This window comes from Ambystoma mexicanum, chromosome 8 (genome assembly GCF_040938575.1).
Source record: "Ambystoma mexicanum isolate Mex_15411 chromosome 8, UKY_AmexF1_1, whole genome shotgun sequence".
In the NCBI taxonomy this organism is placed as follows: Eukaryota; Metazoa; Chordata; class Amphibia; order Caudata; family Ambystomatidae; genus Ambystoma; species Ambystoma mexicanum.
Window position 1 is genome coordinate 1,244,301,893 of NC_090929.1, and position 21,992 is coordinate 1,244,323,884.

At 46.6% G+C, this 21,992-nt stretch overlaps 1 protein-coding gene across 1 annotated transcript in view; it reads left to right on the plus strand.

Moving 5' to 3' along the window:
- The window catches only part of MYOF (myoferlin), a 1,388,224-nt gene that overhangs the window by 568,951 nt on the left and 797,281 nt on the right, over positions 1-21,992 (plus strand). The window contains exon 17 of the mRNA XM_069611360.1: positions 6,618-6,742. Within this exon, the coding sequence (XP_069467461.1) occupies positions 6,618-6,742 (125 nt within the window). The remainder of the gene's footprint in view (positions 1-6,617; positions 6,743-21,992) is intronic.

A 21,992-nucleotide genomic window follows, 5' to 3' on the forward strand; every position in this document is an offset into this window, starting at 1 on the left:
GTGATTGTTGTGGAGTGAAGTGCACCTCAATTTCATAAAGGAAGCTTCAGCAGATTCCCCCTTTTCATGGGGCCTCCTTACCCGCCAGGCCATGCCGCACCCTACAACCTGTCATAGCCTCCTAATGGTCAAAAGGCAGCCTCAAGCGTTATAACCTTTGCCTTTTCATCTATGCTGACACTGCTCCAAGCGCGCCCCAGATGTACCGTCTGGGGGTTGAACAGATTCCAGGTAATGTGACTTTGTCACAGCCCAACATGTGTGTATACTGTACAAATTAATGAAATAAATCAACACAGAACATCTGAGGAAAGTGTTACACATGGAAAAAAAGTAACAAGGACACCAGCGTTTTGAGTTACGCTGTAAGTTGGTCTTGTACTTGGACTGTGAAGCTATCAGCCCTCTTGTGACTTCATCCAAGCAGTCTTAAAAAACAAAAGTGGCAGAGCCTGAATACCACTAGACTTCAGACTGGAGATCAGCACAAAACTGTCAACTGTGTTAAATGGGCCTGAGCAATCCAATAAAATTAAGATCCATACTGTCCCACAACAGACATTGATCATCAAGTAGGTCAGGCAAGGGCATCAATTTAACAAAGGGTTTTATTAACAAATGTGCACAAGTGTGGCAAAAAAAGGTTTCATTTTGAATGAGTTGTAACATAAACTAAAGCCTATAGATTCTAAGGGATTTGTACTATAAATGATTACTAGGTTATAGGTGTAAAGGATTGGTTGTCAGTTGTGTCTCAAGAGCCTAACGTTTCCTACCTAAACGGTCTTGATTTTAGTTTCTAATCCCCTCCCTGCTTGTTTATGGATAATGTCTCCAAGGGATATAGATCATTGCTCGTTTCCTGGAATGCAATCGTAGGGATATAGATTCTTGATCGCTTCCTGCAATAGTCAGTCCTAGGCATATAGCACCCCTGCTAGCTTCTTCTCAGGTAGCAAGTATTCTCTTTCTGCGTTGATAAATGTTTGGTTCAAATTTAGTGTCCCCAAGCCACTGGCTGCATGCCTAGTCAATCATGAATGTGAGTATTGCGCTTCTATACACATGGAAGGGAGCACACTCCTACCAGCAAGTATTGTATCCCAGACCCTCTTTAGAGTTCTCTGGGCCACCTGGAACACCTCTCAACAAACTCTTCATCCTTGTTTAGGTTTTTTGTCAGGCTGTGTGATTGTCCCCCTCCAGCCAGGGTCACCCGTTGTAGGCATTGTTAGACAGAATTGCAGGCAGTGCCCTCTGGGAACACCACACAAAATTAGGACTACACGTGTTAGCAAAAACCAACCTTTGGTATAAGTCTGTACCACACACATTTGGTAGCGAGCTGAGCAGCCAGGCTTATCTCAAGAGGGAACGCGAGAAGCTGAAGACGTTACACAGAAGTATCAGAATCACAGTGGTTCAAGTAGACACTTACACTCAAGGTTTCTTGGTAAAAAATATTTAAACATTTATTTAGTCATTTAGAAAACTTTCACTAGTAGAAATCAACTCAATATTAAACACCAATATACTAAAGTAACAAACTTTAAGTTATAAAGACAGTTTGTGCTCCCCTGAAAAAGGAGCCAACTAGCACTTCAATAGTTTTAAATAGGAATAAAAAGCATAGGTTTGTACAAAGGGTTAGAAAACACTTCTGTTAGGTAATGAAAAGGTTCAATGTACCAGTGGAGTCAATTCGATTCAATAGGCCAGGCCAGGCCAAAGTCAATAGTCTAGTGTTCTTGGATAGGATAGTACAGTTCTGTACAAATGGAGAAGTCTTTGTAAAAGTTTTTAGAAGTAGTTAAGATGAAAAAGCAAGATATGTCGGGTCACAAGCTGATTAGGCCTGCGAGTTGGGAAAGTTTCACAAACATCCAGCGCGACAGTTGGGATCTCTCAACCATATGACACAGTACCTTAAAGTGGAGCAAAAAGATGCAGCTGAAGATGTTGGTTCCTGGAAGGCCCGGCAGGTCTCGCTGTTCCTGAACCTCCGCCGTGGGGACAAGAGGGAGGATGTCGGGGGACTCCTGCACTGCACGGGATCGTCGTCGGATCAAGCAAAAGGGCGTCACTTCAGCTCAAGTAGCTGTGGCTTCCAAACACAAACTGGTGTCCTTCCCCCTGGTTAACCTTAACCAGCTCTCAGAATGGTATCCAGGCGTTTGCTGAGTTGATTGGTCCCACCAACTCGAAGGGAGAAGCCTTCCTTGAAGGAGCTTCTCTGTCGATTGGAGATATGGCAATTCGGGGTTGCAGCAGGGCTTCACAGGGCAAACCAACAGTCCAGTGGTTGCAGCAGCCGTCCTCTTCCAGCTCATCTTTGGTTCTTTCGTTCCGCTCTGCCTTCCAGTCCTGAAGACTCGCCTTTTAAACAGTTTTCCCCTATTCATTCCATCTTAGCTGCCACTCACCCAGCAGGGTGGCTGTCCTTGCTGGACAGTCAGCCAGCCAATCACGCCAGAGTGATTTCAGGTCTCCTAGGAGACCCAGCACAGGGAGTTTCGGGCACCTCCCTTGCATCCTGTCCACCCCAGACACCCACGCCAGGGGATGGCTTCAGCACTGAAGCCCGCCAAAGGGCATCGAACAAAGGGACCAAACCTGGTTTGGCGCACAGAGTTAAACACAAGGACCTTTACACAAAGAAACGGCGAAAAAATATGACCGGAGTCCCTTTTTACAGAGGGGTCGTGGGCACCATATTGAAAAACATGGCTGCACCGATTTTTAGCTACCAGTGTTCGCGGTTGGCAAAAATCATGGTAGTTTGTCATAAAACCACTGCCACCAGCCATTTTGATAGGAAAGGGTAGCATTTGACAGCTACAAGAGTGTTTAGACACAGGGGATACTAGGTAACCCTTCCAGCACTCCATTGTAAGATGGTGTGTGCTGGGTCTATGAATTTAAAAAAACAAGTAAAGTCAATTTAACTTTATATTCTCTGGGGAACAGTAGTTCATCCCACAGAAGTTATTTAAACCTTGGGGAGTCCTAAAGACACCCCTGTGCCACTGCACTAAAGGTGCTGTGTGACACAACAATTAAAAGATGATGCCTTATGGGGTTTGCTAAAGCTCCATAATCAAAGAACACAAGAGTAAAACACATTGAAAATGAAAAGTTCAAAGTCCCAAAATATAGCAAAAGAGCTGGAGGGCTCTAAGGTAGAGGGAATTTAGCACTTGGGTGAAAATTCTCCCCATCAGGAATTTCATATTTGTGGCCACCAGTTCCCATCCTGTGGCAACATGCCTCTCCTAAACTCATGGTGGGGAATCTGGTTGGTGTATCACTAGACGTGTGTTCCCTACTGTTGCAGACATTGGAAAAGACTGGATGGGGCTCTGATCCCGACTTTCCCGGGAGCAACTTCCTTGATCAGCTGCTTTACCACCTCTCATGTTCACCATTTTGTCCACCTTCTCTCCCCATTCTGTAACAAATGCTTCAGATATCAAAACTCTTTCAGAACTCTTCATTAGTTTCTGCAATAAAGATCTGAATTGGTTACGCCTCAGTTTCCTTATTCTCTCGGAGAACAATTGGCTATTCCATGATTTCCTTGTTCCCTTTACCTCCGTCCATAATGATTCATATTCTGTAGCTGATGCTTACTTTCCTGTAAGTAATTTGTACAAACAAGGATTGGATAAGTGACGACTATAGGCTCAAAATAACTTCCTGCCAATTTGAGGTCCAGTGTTCTTTGTCGTGGACCACTGTGATTCGGGAACAGTGTGTCTGTTCCCCACACGGGAGTTGGAACAAAAAGGAGTGCTGCACTCAGGAATGTGAACCACGAAGCTAGCAACACCAGCTGCACTTACTAACAAATATTTTTACAAGGGTCCTTGTATGGTGCGGGCCAAGCAGTGTGAAAGTAATCTGGGAACAGAACTTGTTTTACCAGGCTGGAAAATGCCTACAGCAAAGGCGTTTAGGTCAATTGCCTTTTGGGACCAAGAATCACAAGGTATTGGAACCGGAGAAGTTGCTCTGGAGAAACCCCATTTACCTCCTCCAGGTAGCACATCGTATGGCAGGCTTTCATTCCCTTTCCCCGGAACCCCTCTCCACATTACCTAGTATTCCCGATTGAGCTATACCTGGGCCAAACCGTGTCTCCAAAGGCCATGACCGTGGACAAAACGGTCTCTAGGTGCACAGATTTTTCTTCCCCATTATTCCTGCTTCCAAGTCTATATTCTTGACCTTTGGCTATTTGGCAGTGGAGCAGAATCTCCTAGTAAGACTGGGTGGAGAGTAGGCTCTCTCGCCTTCATCAGACGTGGCTATCACATTGATTTCTTTGGCGGCCTTCTGTTCTGTTGGTGGACACTTTGCGTCCCTATACATTTTTCTTTTGCAGCTTTGCTGTTGCAGACACATGATTGGACAGCTCCTGTCACTTCGAATGGTGCAGGTCCTTACCATTGGTTGGCTTGGGGGGGAAACTCCATTCTGAATCCTGGATAAAAGGACTCCTCCTGCAGCCCATCAGCAGATCATCATTGGAGCCAAGCCACCTACGAAGAAGTGCAGCCCTCCGATAACCCGAGGACGACCTTTAAAGCTGAGCAGCATTGCCTCCAACCAAGTCCTGATGGAGCCCTGCTCCCCTGTCCTGATTGAGAAAGGTGTAGTTGGTGCTTTAACACTGGACTGGTGTGAAAAAACTGCCTCGAACCTCTGTGCCTGCCTAGCCTTCAGAAGTGTCCCTGAACCACCCTCTGGACTGACCAACATCTTTCCTGTTCTTTCTCGCTGCACTGGGTGGCATTCCGACTTCAGCCTTGGAACTCTACAGAACTTTAACTTGTGAAACAAGTTGCCTTTCCTTGCAGTTTTAGCCTTCCTGCTGAAAGAGAACCTGTGCAGGTCCTGCTCGCTTTGTTCCCACTACGAGGTTTGCCTGTCTCCTCCTGACCATGCTGGCTCCCGCTGAATCCTGCCTTCATGTTCTTGTTGTGAGGTTGCCTGTTTCATGTAGGTCTCTATCTTGCCATACACATTTGCACCTGCAGCCACTGGTATAGTAGCTTTGTGACAATTCTTACCTGAGGTTTCCATTGCTTAAAATGCATTCAAAGGCATAATAAATAAATAATTGTATGCGTTTGTAGATCTTCTGTCTAACTTGAATTGTTGGAGTTCTGTGTGCATGTCTCATTGTAGCCCCAGACCACTCGCACCCTCCTGAGGCTAAACCTTTCTGACATCCTACCTTGATTGAGTTTAACTAGACATTAGTCTCTTTTCCCTGTTCACTATAATAGGGTGACCTCTCGGAATCCCCCTGGATCGATTCTGAAAATCCATCTTCACAATGTGTTCTCACTTTTTGTTCATGACTTTGGTAACACCAGAGGTGGACTCCTGTTGTCCATAGTCAAACAAGAAGTGTTTACCTTCTGCATGACTTGGGAAGGAGCATTATAGAGCGGCCCTGCTCCTGGAGTGAAATGGCACATGTCTACAGGTCTGTCTTCTCACTCCCTTGATCATCGAGGTGCTGCAGAGCAAAGGTTGATGACATTCCCAGGTTCATAGATGGTTCTAGTGGGTCCCCCATGACCTAAAAGGTTTAGTTTCCTGAGCTATTTCTCCTCAGATTTGCCTTTTGCTTTACAATTACTTTGTGTTCAAACATGGCTGGACTCTTCACCCTTAACTCCCGTCTCTGAACTGAGCCATCTGGCTTCTGATCAATGAACATATTTCATTTCAAACCTTTCATCAAACACATTTGTCCTGTATTTAGCAAAGCCACTTGATCTAACGATGAGAGCTGCTTGATTTAGAGTTGCATTATTGCCTTTGATCGTATTGTCCCCTTTTTTCAATGTGAATTTCATTACAATTAAAACGCAGGTAAGTGACAGTAATAATAAGTAATATTGGCTGATTTTGCTTTTGAATATGAGACCATTAGGAACTTGGAAAACCTACACTGAGGAGGGATCCAGGTGTATTGAGTAAGAATAGCACAAATTATTCTCCACAGGAGGAGATTCAATTTGTTGCGTATAAAGCGATGTTTGCATCCCTGAATAATTCCTATAACCTTAGACAGCAAGTTTAAACTCTTTGAAGTCCGAGCATCTGAGAAGACGTTACGATTCTATAGACCGTTGGCAAATTTGCACGAGGGATAATGTAGCCAGGCTTTCTACTAATACCACCGGCGGGCCTATGAAAACCAAAGGTCTCTTAAGTGGAAACATTTAATGAACTTTGGCTTTTCATGTCTAGTTACTCCAGCAATGTAACTAGACTATAGCAACTTTGTGTGACTTTGAGCTGCTAATTGCACATTTCCACTTATACCAGCGAGTTAAGGTGATGACAGCATGCTAGCAACTTGACATGCAACTCAAATTGACAGCAAGCACCTGGTATAAGCTTTTTTTTATTCTGTGTGGTGGGAAAAGTGCACTGATAATGTATCTCGATTTCATCTACAACAGTGCCTAGGATGTGTTGGTAAAGGACAAACCCACAGAATAAAAAAGTGACCCCATTTCTAATCATTAATATTTTAATTTCCATTTGCTGATTACACATTGCCGGCAACATTGTAATGTTTTGGTTTTTTTCGCTAGTGGCAGATGGTGAAACAGAAGTTGGCTTTCTTCCAACATTTGGACCCTGCTATTTGAATCTGTATGGAAGCCCTCGAGAATACACTGGATTCCCTGATCCCTATGATGATCTGAACTCTGGGAAGGTTTGTTACTTAGATCTCATAGGCACTTACCTTTACATGTGACTGTTAATTCATGCATCCAATCGCATTAGTGTACCTAACTATTATAGTCATTGCTTCATTGCTGCCTCGTGTTAGAACTTGTGGCTGCCGTACATTGCTAGTACTGTGACCTCTGATTCATGCTATATCCTATGTCGCATTTTGTCAGCACCGTGGTCTACCTCTGGACTTGCCTCAGGTAAGAATTCTGGAGGCTGAGCCCGGCTCAGTCGGACTACTCTCACTACCATATCACTCGCTGTATAGAATGTTATCTATTGCCATTGACCCACTGTGCAAAATTGAACTTGCTCTACCTCGCCCCTTTGTAATCCATTACCAGCGGTGTTCTCTTGTCCAGCTAGTGAATTCATTCACTACTGCACTTTGCATAGTACTAACTTTGATCCTGGCCACCTCTAACCAAAGGAATGCCCCTTGTACTTTGGGCTCCTTTATTAGGGTAGGGCACGGCCTCTCACGCCTAGGCTGAGTGCGCCACCACCCGCTCCCCTGCCCTACCCCCTTTCTCCCAAAAACACGTTTCTCCATACCAACATCTCCTCCACTGAACATCCTACCTGGCCACAACAGAGAATATGTCCCACTACCTACTCCAGCCAGCATACCTCTTATCCTATGACCTGTCTCACAAGGAATCTGACTCTCTTCCAGAACTAAGCCATCGTGCCCCTCCCTAACTCCCAACCCTAACTCTCTACCTAAACAACAAACGCAGAGCATACCTGCTACTCTGGCCCTAGCCTCTAAACAAATCCATCTACCTACCCCATCTACAAGGTGAACTCCTTCCATTCCTAATGTAGTCACGCCAGTTATCAAAGGTGCCCTCAACGCACGCTCCCTGATGACTCACGCCTTGGACATAACAGACCTTATCTTTGCAAACCAATTGAACTTCATTGCCATAATTGAAACCTGGCTATATCTAGCGGCAGAACCCACTTTATTGTTAGCTGTCCCAGCTAACAAACATCAGAGCAGACAGAGGCTCTGGCAAAGGGGGTGGAGTGGCATTAATTCCCAAAACACAACTGGGCCTTAGAGAATTCTCCAAAACTGCCCTCTCCTCAGCTGAGCTTCTGTCGGTGAAACTCCCTCTCTGCAACTCGGACCCTCCTACATCTCATCTACCAATGTCCTGGGCCCATGTCCTTCGAGGAGGATATAACCCTCCTACTGATCCAAAATACCAAACCCGGCTCACAAATTGTTTTGCTCAAAGACCTCAATTTAGGCCTTCACAACCCTAAGGATACCAATGCCAGTATTATAGAAAACTCCATCACACAACTTGGATTCAACCACCGCATTTCTGAACCTACATATAATAAAATAAGGACAGAACTCTGGATTGGCTGGCAGATTTAAACTGTACTACCACAATCCTTAACAATTGGATGTGCGCCTGGTCAGACCACCATTGCATTACGTTCACCATACAGGAGAGAGCGCCAGCAGCACCACGTCCCACACTATAGCACCACAAACCATATCAAGAAATACCCGCAACTTTTCATTAGACAACCAACTACTGTTACTTCAGCCTATTATTGAACCTTTAACTATGCAGGACAAGGACCCTTCTTCTCTGGTAGACCTGTACAACAATGCACTACAACAAGCACTAAACAAAACTGCCCCTCTTAAACTGCGAAAGGGGAAACCCTCAGCCCATCTAAACAAATGGTTTACGGCAGATCTAAAAACACTCCATAACGCTAAAAGATCCTCTGAAGCTAACTGGAGAAAAACACCCTCACCCTCCAACAAGGAAAACATTTAACAATGCCGCATCTACCTATAAAGCTGCCATGCTTAACAGTAAAAAAGAGATGTAGAACGTCCGAATCCAAAACGCAAAATCTGGCACGAAAGAACTCTTTTTAGTTCTAAGGGAATTGGAGTCCCCTTCACCTCCCACTGAAGCCTGCATCAAGATGCGGCCTGGTGTGCTAATATTCAAAAGGCCTTATCTGATAAAATAGCCTTCGTCCAGGCTAAAATTGAGACAAAAAAGAACAGTCTTGCGCTGAGCTCTGGCTCTCACAAACAATCTGACCAGCAACCTCCTCCCTGCCGCCCATTCTACTTCTCTCCAGTCACCACGAAAGAAATTGAAAACATCATTTTAGGACTAAAACCTTCACGTTGCCAGGGTGACACATGTCTGGCGTCAGTGATCAAGGAAGGAGCAAAATAACTGCCCCCCTTCATCACCACCTTGATTAATGCATATTTCGAAAATTGCTTAGTCCCCAACAACCTTAGAGGCTTGGGTTATGCCCCTCCTCAAAAAACCCAACCTAGACCCCAACATACCGACCAATTATAGACCTATTACAACGGTCCCTTTCCGCTTAAAAATATTAGATAGAGCGGCCTATCTACAAATTCAAAAGCATCTAGAAGACAACAATCTGTTCGGCCTGCGCCAATTCGGCTTCAGACCAAGGCATGGCACAGAAACTGCACTCTTGGACTTAGAAATCCAAATGGATGAAGCCAAATACAAAGGCAAGCTGGCCATCCTCTTACTGTTGGACCTTGCAGCAGCTTTTCATCTTGTTGACTACCAGATCCTCACTAAACATCGGACCACGGCTGCGTCGTTCTCCTCGAAGGCAGCTAGCTGGATCCAATCCTTCCTTTCAAATAGAACAACAAGGGTCATTGCACCCACAGCATCGGCTGAGCTAGTTCCCATCTATTGTGGAGTCCCACAGGGCTCCTGTGTCTCGCCAACGCTATATAACATCTTCACCAAGCTCCTCTTTGATCGCCTTGATAACCTGGGTGTCACCTACACTCATTCTGCGGATGACACCCAGGTCTTCATTACGCTCACTGGTTGCTATGACGACGATGCCAAAAGGCTAAACAACATTTACCTTGAAATCCGTGCATGGATGGCTGCCATGACCTGTGCCTTAACGACAACAAGACTGGCCTCTTGATCATTGGATCTCAAGTCCGTCTAAACAGACTCTACACACGATATAGGAACTTTAACGTTGATGGGAACATCATTAAAGTCACCAACGAGATCAAAACGCTAGGCATTTACTTACTCTATTCTCTCCCTCAAAAAAAAGATCAACATCACAGCCTCCACTACTGCTTATACCAACATATTGACCAATGCATGCAAACCCTATCTGTCGACCAACAGCTGCCTGACGCTTGCCAGGGCATTCATCCTGTCCAAGTTGGACTACTGTAACACGTTATTCCTAAACTCTACTGAGCGCAATTTGAATACACTTCAAGACCTTCAGAATAATGCTCTTAGGTCGGCACTAAACATCCCACGTTCTAATCACATCTCTGTCACCAGACGTGATGTACACTGGCTCCCAGTGCGTGACAGAATATCCTTACGTGCGCTAGTCATCACGCAGAAATGCCTGTCCAATACAGCTCCGAAGTATCTAGCTGATACATTTTTGAGGAATTCATCGCTGATAAAATCTATCTATGCAAACTGCCTTGACATCCCGAAATACAAACTAAAAACTGCGGGTGGGTCCAGTTTTCTGGTGCTCACCGCTAAGCGGTGGAACTCTCTCCCTGCAGTCATTAGGGCTGAACCTTCTTTCTGGACCTTCAGATCTAAAGTGAAGGTCAGGCAATTTAACCAGTAACTCCATACGTAACGTGTACCTACTGTGTATGATCCCGTCTTATTTTGTCATTGACCTTTACAATCTGCTTCCTTTGCCAACTGTATGTACTGTTTACATTTACTGATCATGACTCTAGCACGATTGACCAACCTGTAACCCGGTCAATAAGCTAAGTATCTATTGTTATTGTTTTCTGTTTTCTTTATGTTCCTGTAACATTCAACTATGCTTTAGCGCCCAGATACCCCAGGGTTTCGGTGTGCTCTACAAATAATAAAGAAAACTAAGCATGGGGTCTTAATAATGATACTTTAAATCTCATGTTAAATAAAATTCCTCCGCTAATTAATGGGTCAAACAATTAAACATATTTTTTGTTTTGTATTCATAAACCAGAACAATCCCTAATGGAACTGAGCAGTGTCCAGAGAAGTAATGGATCTTTGTCTGAATCCTTTAGCCATTATAAATGTTCTCGCTGATACTGAATGCATATCCTGGTCTCGGCTACTCTCGTACTAGATGTTCCTTGGGGGTTACCCTTGGATGTGTTTCTGCTTGCAGCTGATGTTAAACTGCATGGTTTTTCTAACTGTTAATTGCCAAAGCCTCAATCTCAGACGAGTCCTGACATTTGCATGTGAGCTCTGTAAGGAGGCAGCTGATCGGAGTTGGGTTGACGATCTACTCTGCCAAATTGATCACCATTGCTACTTGCAGGGCCATGATCTGGTGCTGGTCTAAAGTGCCCACCAGATTATGGAGAAAGCATTCCTTTGGGTATTTTCTTGCCACTCCCTTGCTCCATTACGAACTACGAGCTGGACTTTGCTTTCTCCCAGATTCTATTGACATCACACCTATGGAGACTCGTGCAATGTCTGGGTATTTTGTGTAACTTTGTGTCAGATCTTGCTAAATGTGTTCATGCTACGAATTCCCAAAGTATATGCATTTTTGGTACTGGTAGTTGCTAATGAGAAAATATACTTCTATAAGTGCATAAGAGAGGAAACAAAGTAAGTTCATCCATCAGTAAAATCTTCTCTTCCCATTTTTTGTGCAATAGGCCTACGGCTCCTACTTGTGGTCGATGCATCACCTTAGACTTTGAGCCACCCGGGTCCAGCTCAAAGTGCTGTCATTAGTGGGATGGGTAGTTTCAACCTGATTTTGAAGAGATTTTGTGATAATCAAATGCTCGAATCACTTACGAATTTTGATCTCCTTTTTATAAAAAACATCACTTTCTTGTTGAAGCTATCTGGGTTTACCAAATTCACACAATCATTTATCTCCTTTTATTTTCCGATTTCTTTCACAACATGCTATGCTTTGATAAAACTAATCGCTGAGGTGCTCTATGGTCTAAGCTGCAATGGTTAAATTTTACTCTGGGCTCCAGTTATTGCCAGCGATAATCGCCCAGATATATCGGATGTACTGAAGAGACCACTGCTCTGGTGGGAACGGCAACAGTGTTGAATACGTGCGAAAGGGAAATAATTTGTCTAAAATTACAAAATAGGACCCTTCTACCTGACAATTTTCAGAGCTGCTTCAATGGATGCATCCCATGCATTAGGGGGGAGACTGTGTCAGGGGTGGGGGGGTGAATGTGAAGATGGTTTACACAGTAAAGAATCTGTTTTTGGCAAAATAAGGGGACTGACCTAAAACAATTCTGTTTTCAACCCATCTTGGCATCCAGCTCCTTGAGCCGTTGATGCAGTCAATGCACTCATTGTAATGAATTTGGATATATTCTTTGCTCACTGTTCCTTTAAAGGTGTTTACCTTTTAAATGGCTGCAGCAAAGCACTGGGGTAATATTGAAACTTGGTAATGAGAACTAGAAAGATTGAGCATTTTATTAGTGTGTAGATTTCCTTGAGGAATTGGCATCTTAATGGATTTCAAAACTGAAGAAAATGGAAACTTGACACCTCTCGAAAATGTTCAATTCATAGGGATACCTGAAAATGTGCATACACTTACTCCTACGTCCCGTCCCCTTTCCTCCATACCTATGGGACATCCAGGGGCTTAGGAGACACATAAAATCTGGGGGGGACAGGGACATCTTGGGGACTTTGCTTTATTTATTTATTGTGTTTTAGTCAAAGAACCGTACTTTTAACAAAATTAGAATTAAAATAGCAGTACGTATTAAACTACAAATATCACTGTATAAAACAAGAAAAGAAGAAAAGAAAACAGAAGAAAATTAAAGGATGCAGCAGCAAAGAACATGTCTTTGTATGTTGCATTTCTGGATTTTTCATCTGACTATGAGCTCATGGTAAGAGAGAGGAAATAACAATTACTTCCAGTGGGCCACAGCTAGGACGCCAGCTCGTTAAGAGCCAGATCACCTGTAAGTGGACTCCTGCCAAATAAAGGAGATGCTTTTCTACCAACTGCAAGTTGCTACTTTTTTGTGTGGGGCAAGGAGACGTGTGTGTCTCTTGGAATGGAAAGATGGGTGTTTCAAAGAAAGAGGAAATCTTGCTTGTTCCTCCGAGTAAGCCCTGTTATTGGAGTAGAGGGACCAGGAGTGTGATGTTTCTGCTTTGACTGTCCTCCGGGGTGAGGGTGGGTACAGCAAACAAGGAGGAGCGATCGCAAGCCCACCCCCCTTATAAGCACTCCCCAGGTCCGCGGCCGGATGTGTCGGACCCAGGGGATGCCTAGTAGGTGGGGTGTATGTGGACCCAGTGGGGTGGCCAGAGGGGCAGCCCGCAATGTGGGCTGCCCCTCTAGCGCCCCTGCGAGGGCCGGGCCCGCCTCTCAAGATGAGTCTGGTCCCTCCTATTCCATATCATGCTGGCTTCAGAGCCTAGCCTTTCTTTGCCTTTGTTATTCTGAATGCAGAGCTGGACTCTGTTCCTTTCTCATTTAACATTTGCTGCAAAGCCTGATCTATTTGATTCACTCGCATGTTACTAGGACGGCAGAGCATGGGTCCTCTGCCCTGTTACATGATTCAAAGAGCCCCTCTGGTCTTTCTTTGCCTCTCCCTTGTCTCACTACTTGCTTGCTTAATACATACAAACCTCCTTGCTTGAACACTCAACATATTCTCCCTAACGCAACAATGACAGCTGCAGTCTGTCTTAACTTCCATTTGTTCCGTGTCTTGAATTGGCCTCCTATTTCCGCTTTTCTGTCTGCGGAGGAAAGGCATTTGCCAGTCACTGCCATGATGGTTCTACCTGGCCATAAGAGGGCAACAGCTAGCCAATATTGGATGAACATACAATATTATGTCAGAGGCTGGCAACTGCCTTCCTAATGCCTACACAAGAGACACAACTCTTGCCTTTGTTTCTAACAGTAATTCAGTGGATTAAAAAATGCGAGAACACACATATTGCTTATAAATGATGGGGATGATGTCACACTTGGTTAAGGCATTTTGATCACGCCAGGAGCTAATTTCCAGCTGCAATTAAGCGATTACCTTTTACACTTCTGGCTTTAAATAATGTTAGCATCACCTGGAAAGCACAGAGGTTGCTCAAAAGGGTTCCTGGAGCACGAGGGGTACCCTACTCGTCTCGTGGGCATGGATGATTGGAGGGCATTCTTGCCCTGGTTTGGAGCATGGCCCCTACAGCCATGATGGGGGGTGGGGCCTATTACTTTTGGTTGTACATACCCTTTGAGGGTGGGCAGACATTGCCTCCTGCTTTGGCCCACTAACAGCTGTGCTTTGCAACTTTATCACACATACCTGTCAGGTGGCATGTAACTCAATGCTACTAATGTTATCAGCCTCAGAAGTCTGGAATCCTTTGCCACATCAACTAGGGTACAGGCTTGCCACCTGAGACTTAGCCATGTCTGAGGCGGCATCTGTCGCCCTGTGGGGAAGACGCACACTGAAAGAGCAGGGCACAGTGCCCTTGTGTGTTTTTCACACTTCTTCCTCTGGGTGGGCACAATTCACACAATAGTGAAAGTGGCACATGCTGCGCAACATTCTCCCACTTTGACAATGTCACCCAAAGAGCGAAATTGGCCATTTGAAATACCTCTGACTTATTGCGCAATACACACTGATGGGTTTAAGCACCTGCTTAACGCGAGATGGCAATTAAGGGCATTTGCCAATGCATTCAAGAAGCACATGACATCCTCTTACCAGCGACATGCCATGCTCACTCATTCTGATCACGCATTGGCATTTATCTAGCATCATGTTAAATGCATTTATTTATTACTTGTGTAGCATCACGCAAAACCCCCAAGCATCAAGGCGCAAAGTAAATTGCATGGAGTGGACCACTTCCATTGGCTCACGTTTTTACTTTTACGCCACAAAATGGAAGATTTTATCGTAAAAGGTAGGTGAAATCACATTGCTTTTCCACTTTGGAAGAGTGTAAACACCTTGCACAATTAGCGATTGCTGGTGGAATTGACAATGGCTTCCTCGGACTACGCCCGCTTTTACCAGGTTTCATTTCCAAGCAAATCCCAGAGGAATCCCTTTCCTTATTTCCAGCATGAGAATCCTTGCTGGCAGTAAGGCCGCATTTGTCTGGTGGAGCGGGAAATACAGGGGGTCCTGGTGTGTCCACTCGGCTCCCGAACTCCACCCACAAAATGCACGAAAATCTTGCCAATTAGAAAAACCAACAGTAATAGTGTTTTCCACCACTTTTTCTGAACCAATTTACCTGGAAAATGCTGTGTTGCATTGGAAGCTGAATGCATTCACTCTGACTATAATCCCACTGGAAGATTAAGCCAGGTGCTGAACACAGGTGTTACATATTCCTGTGCACAATCTGCATTTGGAGAATTAACTAACTGAGCTACCTTACAAATGATATCTCATCAGGGGCTTTACCGTCTTAACCCCTTAACTGCCATGGGTATTTCCCCCCAGCACCAAGGCCTTTTTTGGTGATTTTGGTATGCCACCATTCAATCCCTTGTAACTTTGTTACATGAGATATCTCGGCCAAAGTTGGCCCCTTTTTCCCCACATGCAGGCGGTCGTAACGCCACCCTGGAATCCTAGTTTGCTGTAGGGTGGTGAGAGAAAATAACCAAAAAGGAGAACATTTGTTTTTTTTCAGAAAATGCCAAGAAAATGTTGTACAAAGAAGCCTGTGGTGTTTTCCTTGTAAGAGCTAGGAACAAATGGTTTGCTGTGCTGGGTTCACCATTCTCCAGGATTTCAAGAACAGATTGAGTGAAAACTAAAATAACATAGTAATCAGCCGTTTTGTGAGAGGTAGGCGATTTTGGCATTTATTGTCCAATAGCACATGCGTGGACAGAATGGAAGAAAAGGGTAGGAAAGCTGGATGGGAAGCCAGAAAGGCATACATTTCTGAAAAGTAGACAATATTCCAAGTTTAGGAAAGGGTGATTTGCGCAGGTCAGGCATCAACTATGTAGGGAAAGATTCCATAGTTTGGGGGGAAATCTGGAAAATGACAGGAAAAAAAACCACAATTTCCGCACATTTCATTCTGGTCACCCACCGAAACACGAAGCCAACAACACATGGCCTACCTTTCCACATTCTCACAGGTTCCCGATGAAAACGGTACCTTGCATGTGTGGGTGCACCTACCTGGGTGCAAAGGAAAAAGCTTAAACACTGGTAACCCCAAATCTTTTCGCAGAGCAGATTTTCAGGAATTCTGCTCATGTGGACAACCTACAGATTTGGGCGTAGGGTGTCGAAGCCACGAAGGAAAACGGAGAACCCCATGCATTTCCGAAAAGACACCCGTGGGAATCCACAGAGATCTGACTTGCTTGAATCGCCCCATAATTTATGACCCACAATCCCTGACAAAGTCTGAAATTTAGTGGAAAAAAGACAATGTTCACTTTGTCTGGGATTGTGTGTCATAAATTCTGGGGCGATTTGCGCAAGTCAGACCTCCCACACCTGTGGGAACGACGGAAGGTAGGACATGTGGTGTTGGCAGTTTGTTTCGGTGGGTGGCAAGAGGGAAATGTCTGAAAATTGAAGTTTTTTAACCAAATTTCAGACTTTGTCAGGGATTGTGGGTAATACATTCTGGGGTGATTCGCGCAAATCAGACCTCTGTGGATTCCCACGGGTGTCCTCTTTTTGGAAATGCATGGGGTTCCCTGTTTTCCTTGGTGGCTTTGACACCCCAGGCCCAAATCTGTATGTTGTCCACACGACCAAAATCTGCTCTACCAAAAGGCTTGGGGTTACCAGTGGATTAGCCTTTTCCCTTTGCGCCCAGGTATGTGCACCCATACATTTGAGGGACCGTTTTCATCGGGACACCTGTGGGAACGCAGGATGGCGGTGTGTTTCAGTGGGTGGCCAGAGTGAAATGTCTGAATATTTCCACCAAATTCCAGAAAACTTTCCCTCTGCATACCCACCGAAACACACCGCCAACAACAGATGCCCTACCTTCCCGCGTTCCCACAGGTGTCCCGACGAAAACGGTACCTCACATATGTGTATGCACCTAACTCGGCGCAAAAGGGAAAGGCTAACCCACTGGTAACCCCAAGCCTTTCGGCAAAGCAGATTTTGCTCAAGTGGACAACCTACAGATTTGGGCCTAGGGTGTCGAAGCCACCAAGGAAAACGGAGAACCCCATGCATTTCCGAAAAGAAGACACCCATGGGCACCCCCCTTTTTACTAAAAGCATCCATGATGGTTTAGTGATCCCCACACCCACCTAAAACAAGTTAACATTTTTTTTTTTTTTTTGCCTCTTTCCTAGTGGCAGATTGTGCTAGCAATTGTGCTAGCAATCTGCCCCCAGGGAGGGCTACATGAGATGTCCCCCATCCATTTGGGGTGGCTGAGAGGGCCTCCCCCTTTCCACTAAAAACATCCATGGTGGTTCAGTGGCCCCCCACACCTACCCAAAACAAGTCATAATTTGTTTTATTTTTGTTTTTCCCCTTTCCTAGGGGCAGATAGGCACATGTGTGGCCATCTGCCCCGGGGGGGGGCAAAATGTACTGCCCCAGGCCTGGGGGGTGGCTCTACCAATATTTGCAGGTGCCTCCCTCCCACCCCAAATGGATGGGGGCATCTCATGTACCCCTTCCTAAAGGCAGAAATCTGCCCCCAGGGAAGGCTACATAAGGTGCCCCCATCCACTTAGGGTGGCGGGGAGAGGGCCACCCCCCTTTCAAACACAAACAATCCTGGTGGTCTAATGGGCCCCCCACCCCCACCCAAAACAAGTTATAATATATATATATATATATTTATATATATATATATATTTTTGTTTTGCCCTTCCCTAGGGGCAGATGGCACATGTGTGTGACTATCTGCCCCCAGGGGGGTGGCAAAACATGCTGCCCCAGGCTTGGGGGGCGGGGTGGCTCTGCCAATATTTGCAGTGGCCTCCCTCCCACCCCAAATGGATGGGGGACATCTCATGTACTCCTTCCTAGGGGCAGAAATCTGCCCCCAGGGAAGGCTATATAAGATGCCCCCATCCACTTCGGGTGGGGGGAGAGGGCCACCCCACTTGCAAAAATCCCTGGTGGCTAGTGGTCCCACCCGCAAAACACCCCACCCCACCCAAAACTACATTTTAAAAAAAAAAATGCCCCCAGGGTATTGCACCCATGCTTTGGGGGCCAGGGGGAGAGTGCAGCTTGCATAGTAATCAGCTCCTCCCCCACTTCAAAAACAGATCCCTGCACGACACACCAAACACATATTCTGGGGGGGATAAATGACATTACACCCCCCCCCCCCCCACTTAAAATGGTGGGGGGGGGTTTGTCCCCCCCTGTCACCCTCATGTCCTACACCCATGGGGACATCTCTCCGTCCTGTGGGACGGGACCGGAGCACTTTGTAAAAAGCATCCACATTTTTTTCAAAAATGTGACCCTCTTTCCTGCGCGTGGCCCGGCACGTGGCCGTAACCCCGCCCACCTTGGCTCCGCCCCACGCATCGGCCAGCAGTCCTTTTCTCCGCATGATCGGGGCCAGACGCACTTCAACGTCGGTTGGAGCGGTGGGAGGTGGTGTTCGGACGGACTCCTCCTTCGCATTTTCAGGCGTTCATCGACGAGAAGAAAAAGCGCCCGGTAAGTTCTTTACTTTTCAGAGCACCCCGTCTGGGGGGGATACCTTTCCGGGTTCCTCTCGAGCCGGGAGGGGAGTTGATCGCTCTGTTACCGGGGTTCGCCTTACCGGGGTTCGCCCTGAGGTGCATGCCGGGCCTAATAATTCTACCGGAGTTTTCTCCGAGGGGCCTGTGTCCACTGGAGTACGCTCCGAGGCCCCTCCTGTGTGGGCTGTTTGTAGACCCAGTTCTACTGAGTCGTGGGGTACCGGAGCTTGCTCTGAGGCCGCTCTTTCGACTTCCCTCAAAAACAAAACCGGGGTGCACCCCGAGGTCTTGAGGTTACCGAACGGATGTTCGAGGCCCGTGCCGATAAGGCTTCTACCGGGCGTAGGTCTGAGGTCCCACGTACAGAGGCTAAGGATACCAACAGTTCTGAGGGGCCGGGCAAGGCCCTGTCTGTGACAGCGCACCGTTACCGCTCTTGTGGTGACACCAGATCTGTTGAGGGGCCAAAGAAGAAAGTTTCTTCTTTTACCGGCAGTGCCGAGGTCCTTCTTTCGAAGGCTCAGTTGGCGGTTGGTATGTCGCAGAAACATTCCAGGCCTCATAGTACCGGCTCTGCCGAGGTTCCTTATATTAAGGCTAAAATTAAGACCCCCGACCCATCGACGGGGACCCCTGCCTCACTTCCTCACGTGCCGCAGTTCCCCTCAGATGAGGACAAAATGGCACCCATTCCTGCCACGACCAGGGCGGCCATTTTGAACGCTACCCCTACAGCTGCGCCATCGGCCTCAGGTGTAGGGCTGGTTTCTCGGCCTTGTGCGCATCCTTATCGGTCAGTTTAAGACCGGAATGCTCGGATACCCCTTCCGCACAATGTTTTGTTGCCTGCGGGGTGGGCACCTTTGGTTGATCTGTCCATCCAGATATAGGAGTGGGCCATGCTTCATGGCGTCTGGCTGCTTGCGGTGCACATCCCGGGCCAGCTGAATGTCACAGCGGATGCCCTCAGCCCGCGGACAGTGGTCAGCTACGAGTGGGAGTTGAAGGCGGAGGTCCTCTCATGGACTTTCTGGCGTTGGGGCACACCAGAGGTGGACCTCTTCACTACAGTGGTAAACGAGAAGCTTCCTCGGTATGCCTCCAGAGGGGTGCTGAGAGCCTCCTCTCTGGGGGATGCTCTCGAGATTCCATGGCACAACATGAGAGATTACGCCTTCCCGCCTCTGCCTCTAGTTCATCGAGCAATTGGGAAGCGGAAGAACTCTGTGAACTGTTCCCTTCTGCTCATGGCCCCGTGGTGGCCGGCCAGTTTTTGGTTCTCAGAACTTCAACACCCGTTGGTGTTTCCGCTGATCAGGTTACCAGTAACCCCAGATCTTCTTCATCAAGGGGAACAGCAGATGTGGTACCCCTCCCCACAATCGCTCAGCTTGGCGGCATGGTGCCTGAGTTAAAGTCTTAGAGCATTTTAACTTGACTACGGATAACATGTGTATTATCCAGGCAGCCAGGGAACCGTCGACCAGATCCCAATACAGGAGTGAATGGCTCAGGTTCTGTCGTTGGTGTTTGGAAAAGCAGTTGGATCCAAGGGTGGCTACGATTGACACAGTGCTGTCCTTCGCGTCCTCCCTAGCAGGTGTTTACGTTCTGTCAAGTAGAACTTACCTTTCAGCGGTTTCCGCTTATCTTGCTATAGACCAATGGTCTTATTCTCTGAGTAACCCAGTGGTTAAGAGGCATTTTGCAGGCTTGGCACGCCTCTGCCCTCCGGTTCGTAGTCCGCACCCGCCTGGGGACCTAAATGTAGTCCTGATGGTGCTGTGCCATAATCCCTTTGAGTCCATGGCTACGGTTGACCTCAAGTACGTGTCCTGGAAAGTGTCCTTTCTGGTAGCCGTTACATCAGCGAGGAGAGTGAGTGAGCTCCAGGCATTGTCAATGGAGCACCCTTTCTTGGTCTTTCACAAGGACAAGGTAGTCCTTCGGACGAACCCAGCTTTCCTACCAAAGGTAGTGACCGAATTCCATCTGAACCAGTTGATTTCCTTTCCGGTCTTTTTTCCAAACCCTGCTCGGAGGCGGAAAGGGTTCTACACTGCCTGGATGTCCGAAGAGCTCTTAGGTTCTACCTGGACAGGACTTCCGAGCTTCGGAGCTCTTCCCAACTGTTTGTGACCTTCGGTAAGCCTCAGGGCAGGCCGGCGTCTAAGGCATCTATTTCCAGATGGATTACCGCCTGTATTACGGAATCTTTCACCGTCCAAAAGCTGAAACCTCCTAAAGGTATCCATGCACACCAGGTGCGAGGCAAGGCAGCAGCGGTTGCTTTTCAGAAGTATGTTCCCTGGGAGTCCATCGCTAAAGCGGCTACTTGGGCCTCCCCATCTCCTTTCTGTAAGCATTACTGCCTCGATAGGAGCTCTCGAGCTGATGCTCAGTTCGGCCCGGCTGTTCTGACGAACCTGTTTCAGTAAGGGGTATTTCCATCAACCCATAGTTCCTGTAAGGAGTGCTTGGGAACCTCCCATAAGTATGGAGGAAAGGGGACGGGCCGTAGGAGTATTACCAGGTTACCCACCATAGTGACCACCTTACTCCTAGTCCATAGTCCCCTTTCCTCCATACGCCCGCCCGCCGTCCCCTCTAATAAGGTTCCTCTGTTATCGCTAATGGGTCTTTGACCCTGCGAAAGAAAAGGACTGATGGGCGATGCTCGGGCGGAGCCACGGTGGGCGGGGTTACGGCCGCGTGCCGGGCCCCGCGCAGGAGAGGAGGGACACATTTTTGAAAAAAATGTGGATGCTTTTTACAAAGTGCTCCGGTCCCGTCCCACAGGACGGAGAGATGTCCCATAAGTATGGAGGAAAGGGGACTATGGACTAGGAGTAAGGTGGTCACTACAGTGAGTAACCTGGTAATTCAACAATTCTTTGAAAGGCTTAAGGAAAGGTCCAACCTCATCAGGGTTGAAATGTGCAGAGCTTTTAGGTAGTTTATCTAGCACTGTAAAGTTCTAGCATGTGCAAAAACCATAGTATGCATCAGGTAAAGGGAATCTGAGGGACAGCCATTTAAACATGCATAACCTTTGCTTTAACTTTAGCACCCATTCAAATAAGAAGCAGGAGAAATGTATCCCATAGATGGAGAAATTGAGTCCTTGTTTGGGAACCAATAAGTTCAGTTTTGTGCAGAAACATGGGATATATTCAATGACTTGTTTATCGAAAAGCACAAGGCTGCAAAGTTAGGCCTAAATAGTGTGATGGTTCCCAGGTGGAGACTAATCGTGCATGGTCTTAATCTACTTGTAGTGTGTGGATGCTGCCAAATGTTGTCCCTTGGTTTCTTTGGCTCTGAGGGCCCTCCAGCTTCCAAGTTACATTGAGTCTATACTGGAATGGTCTTGTCAGAGGTTGAGAAGGAAAGGACACCATCTGTTTGGTCTCAAGAGACATTGGGTAATTATCAGTATGTAACAATGCATCTGCCCTCGTGATTATCATGTCTATAT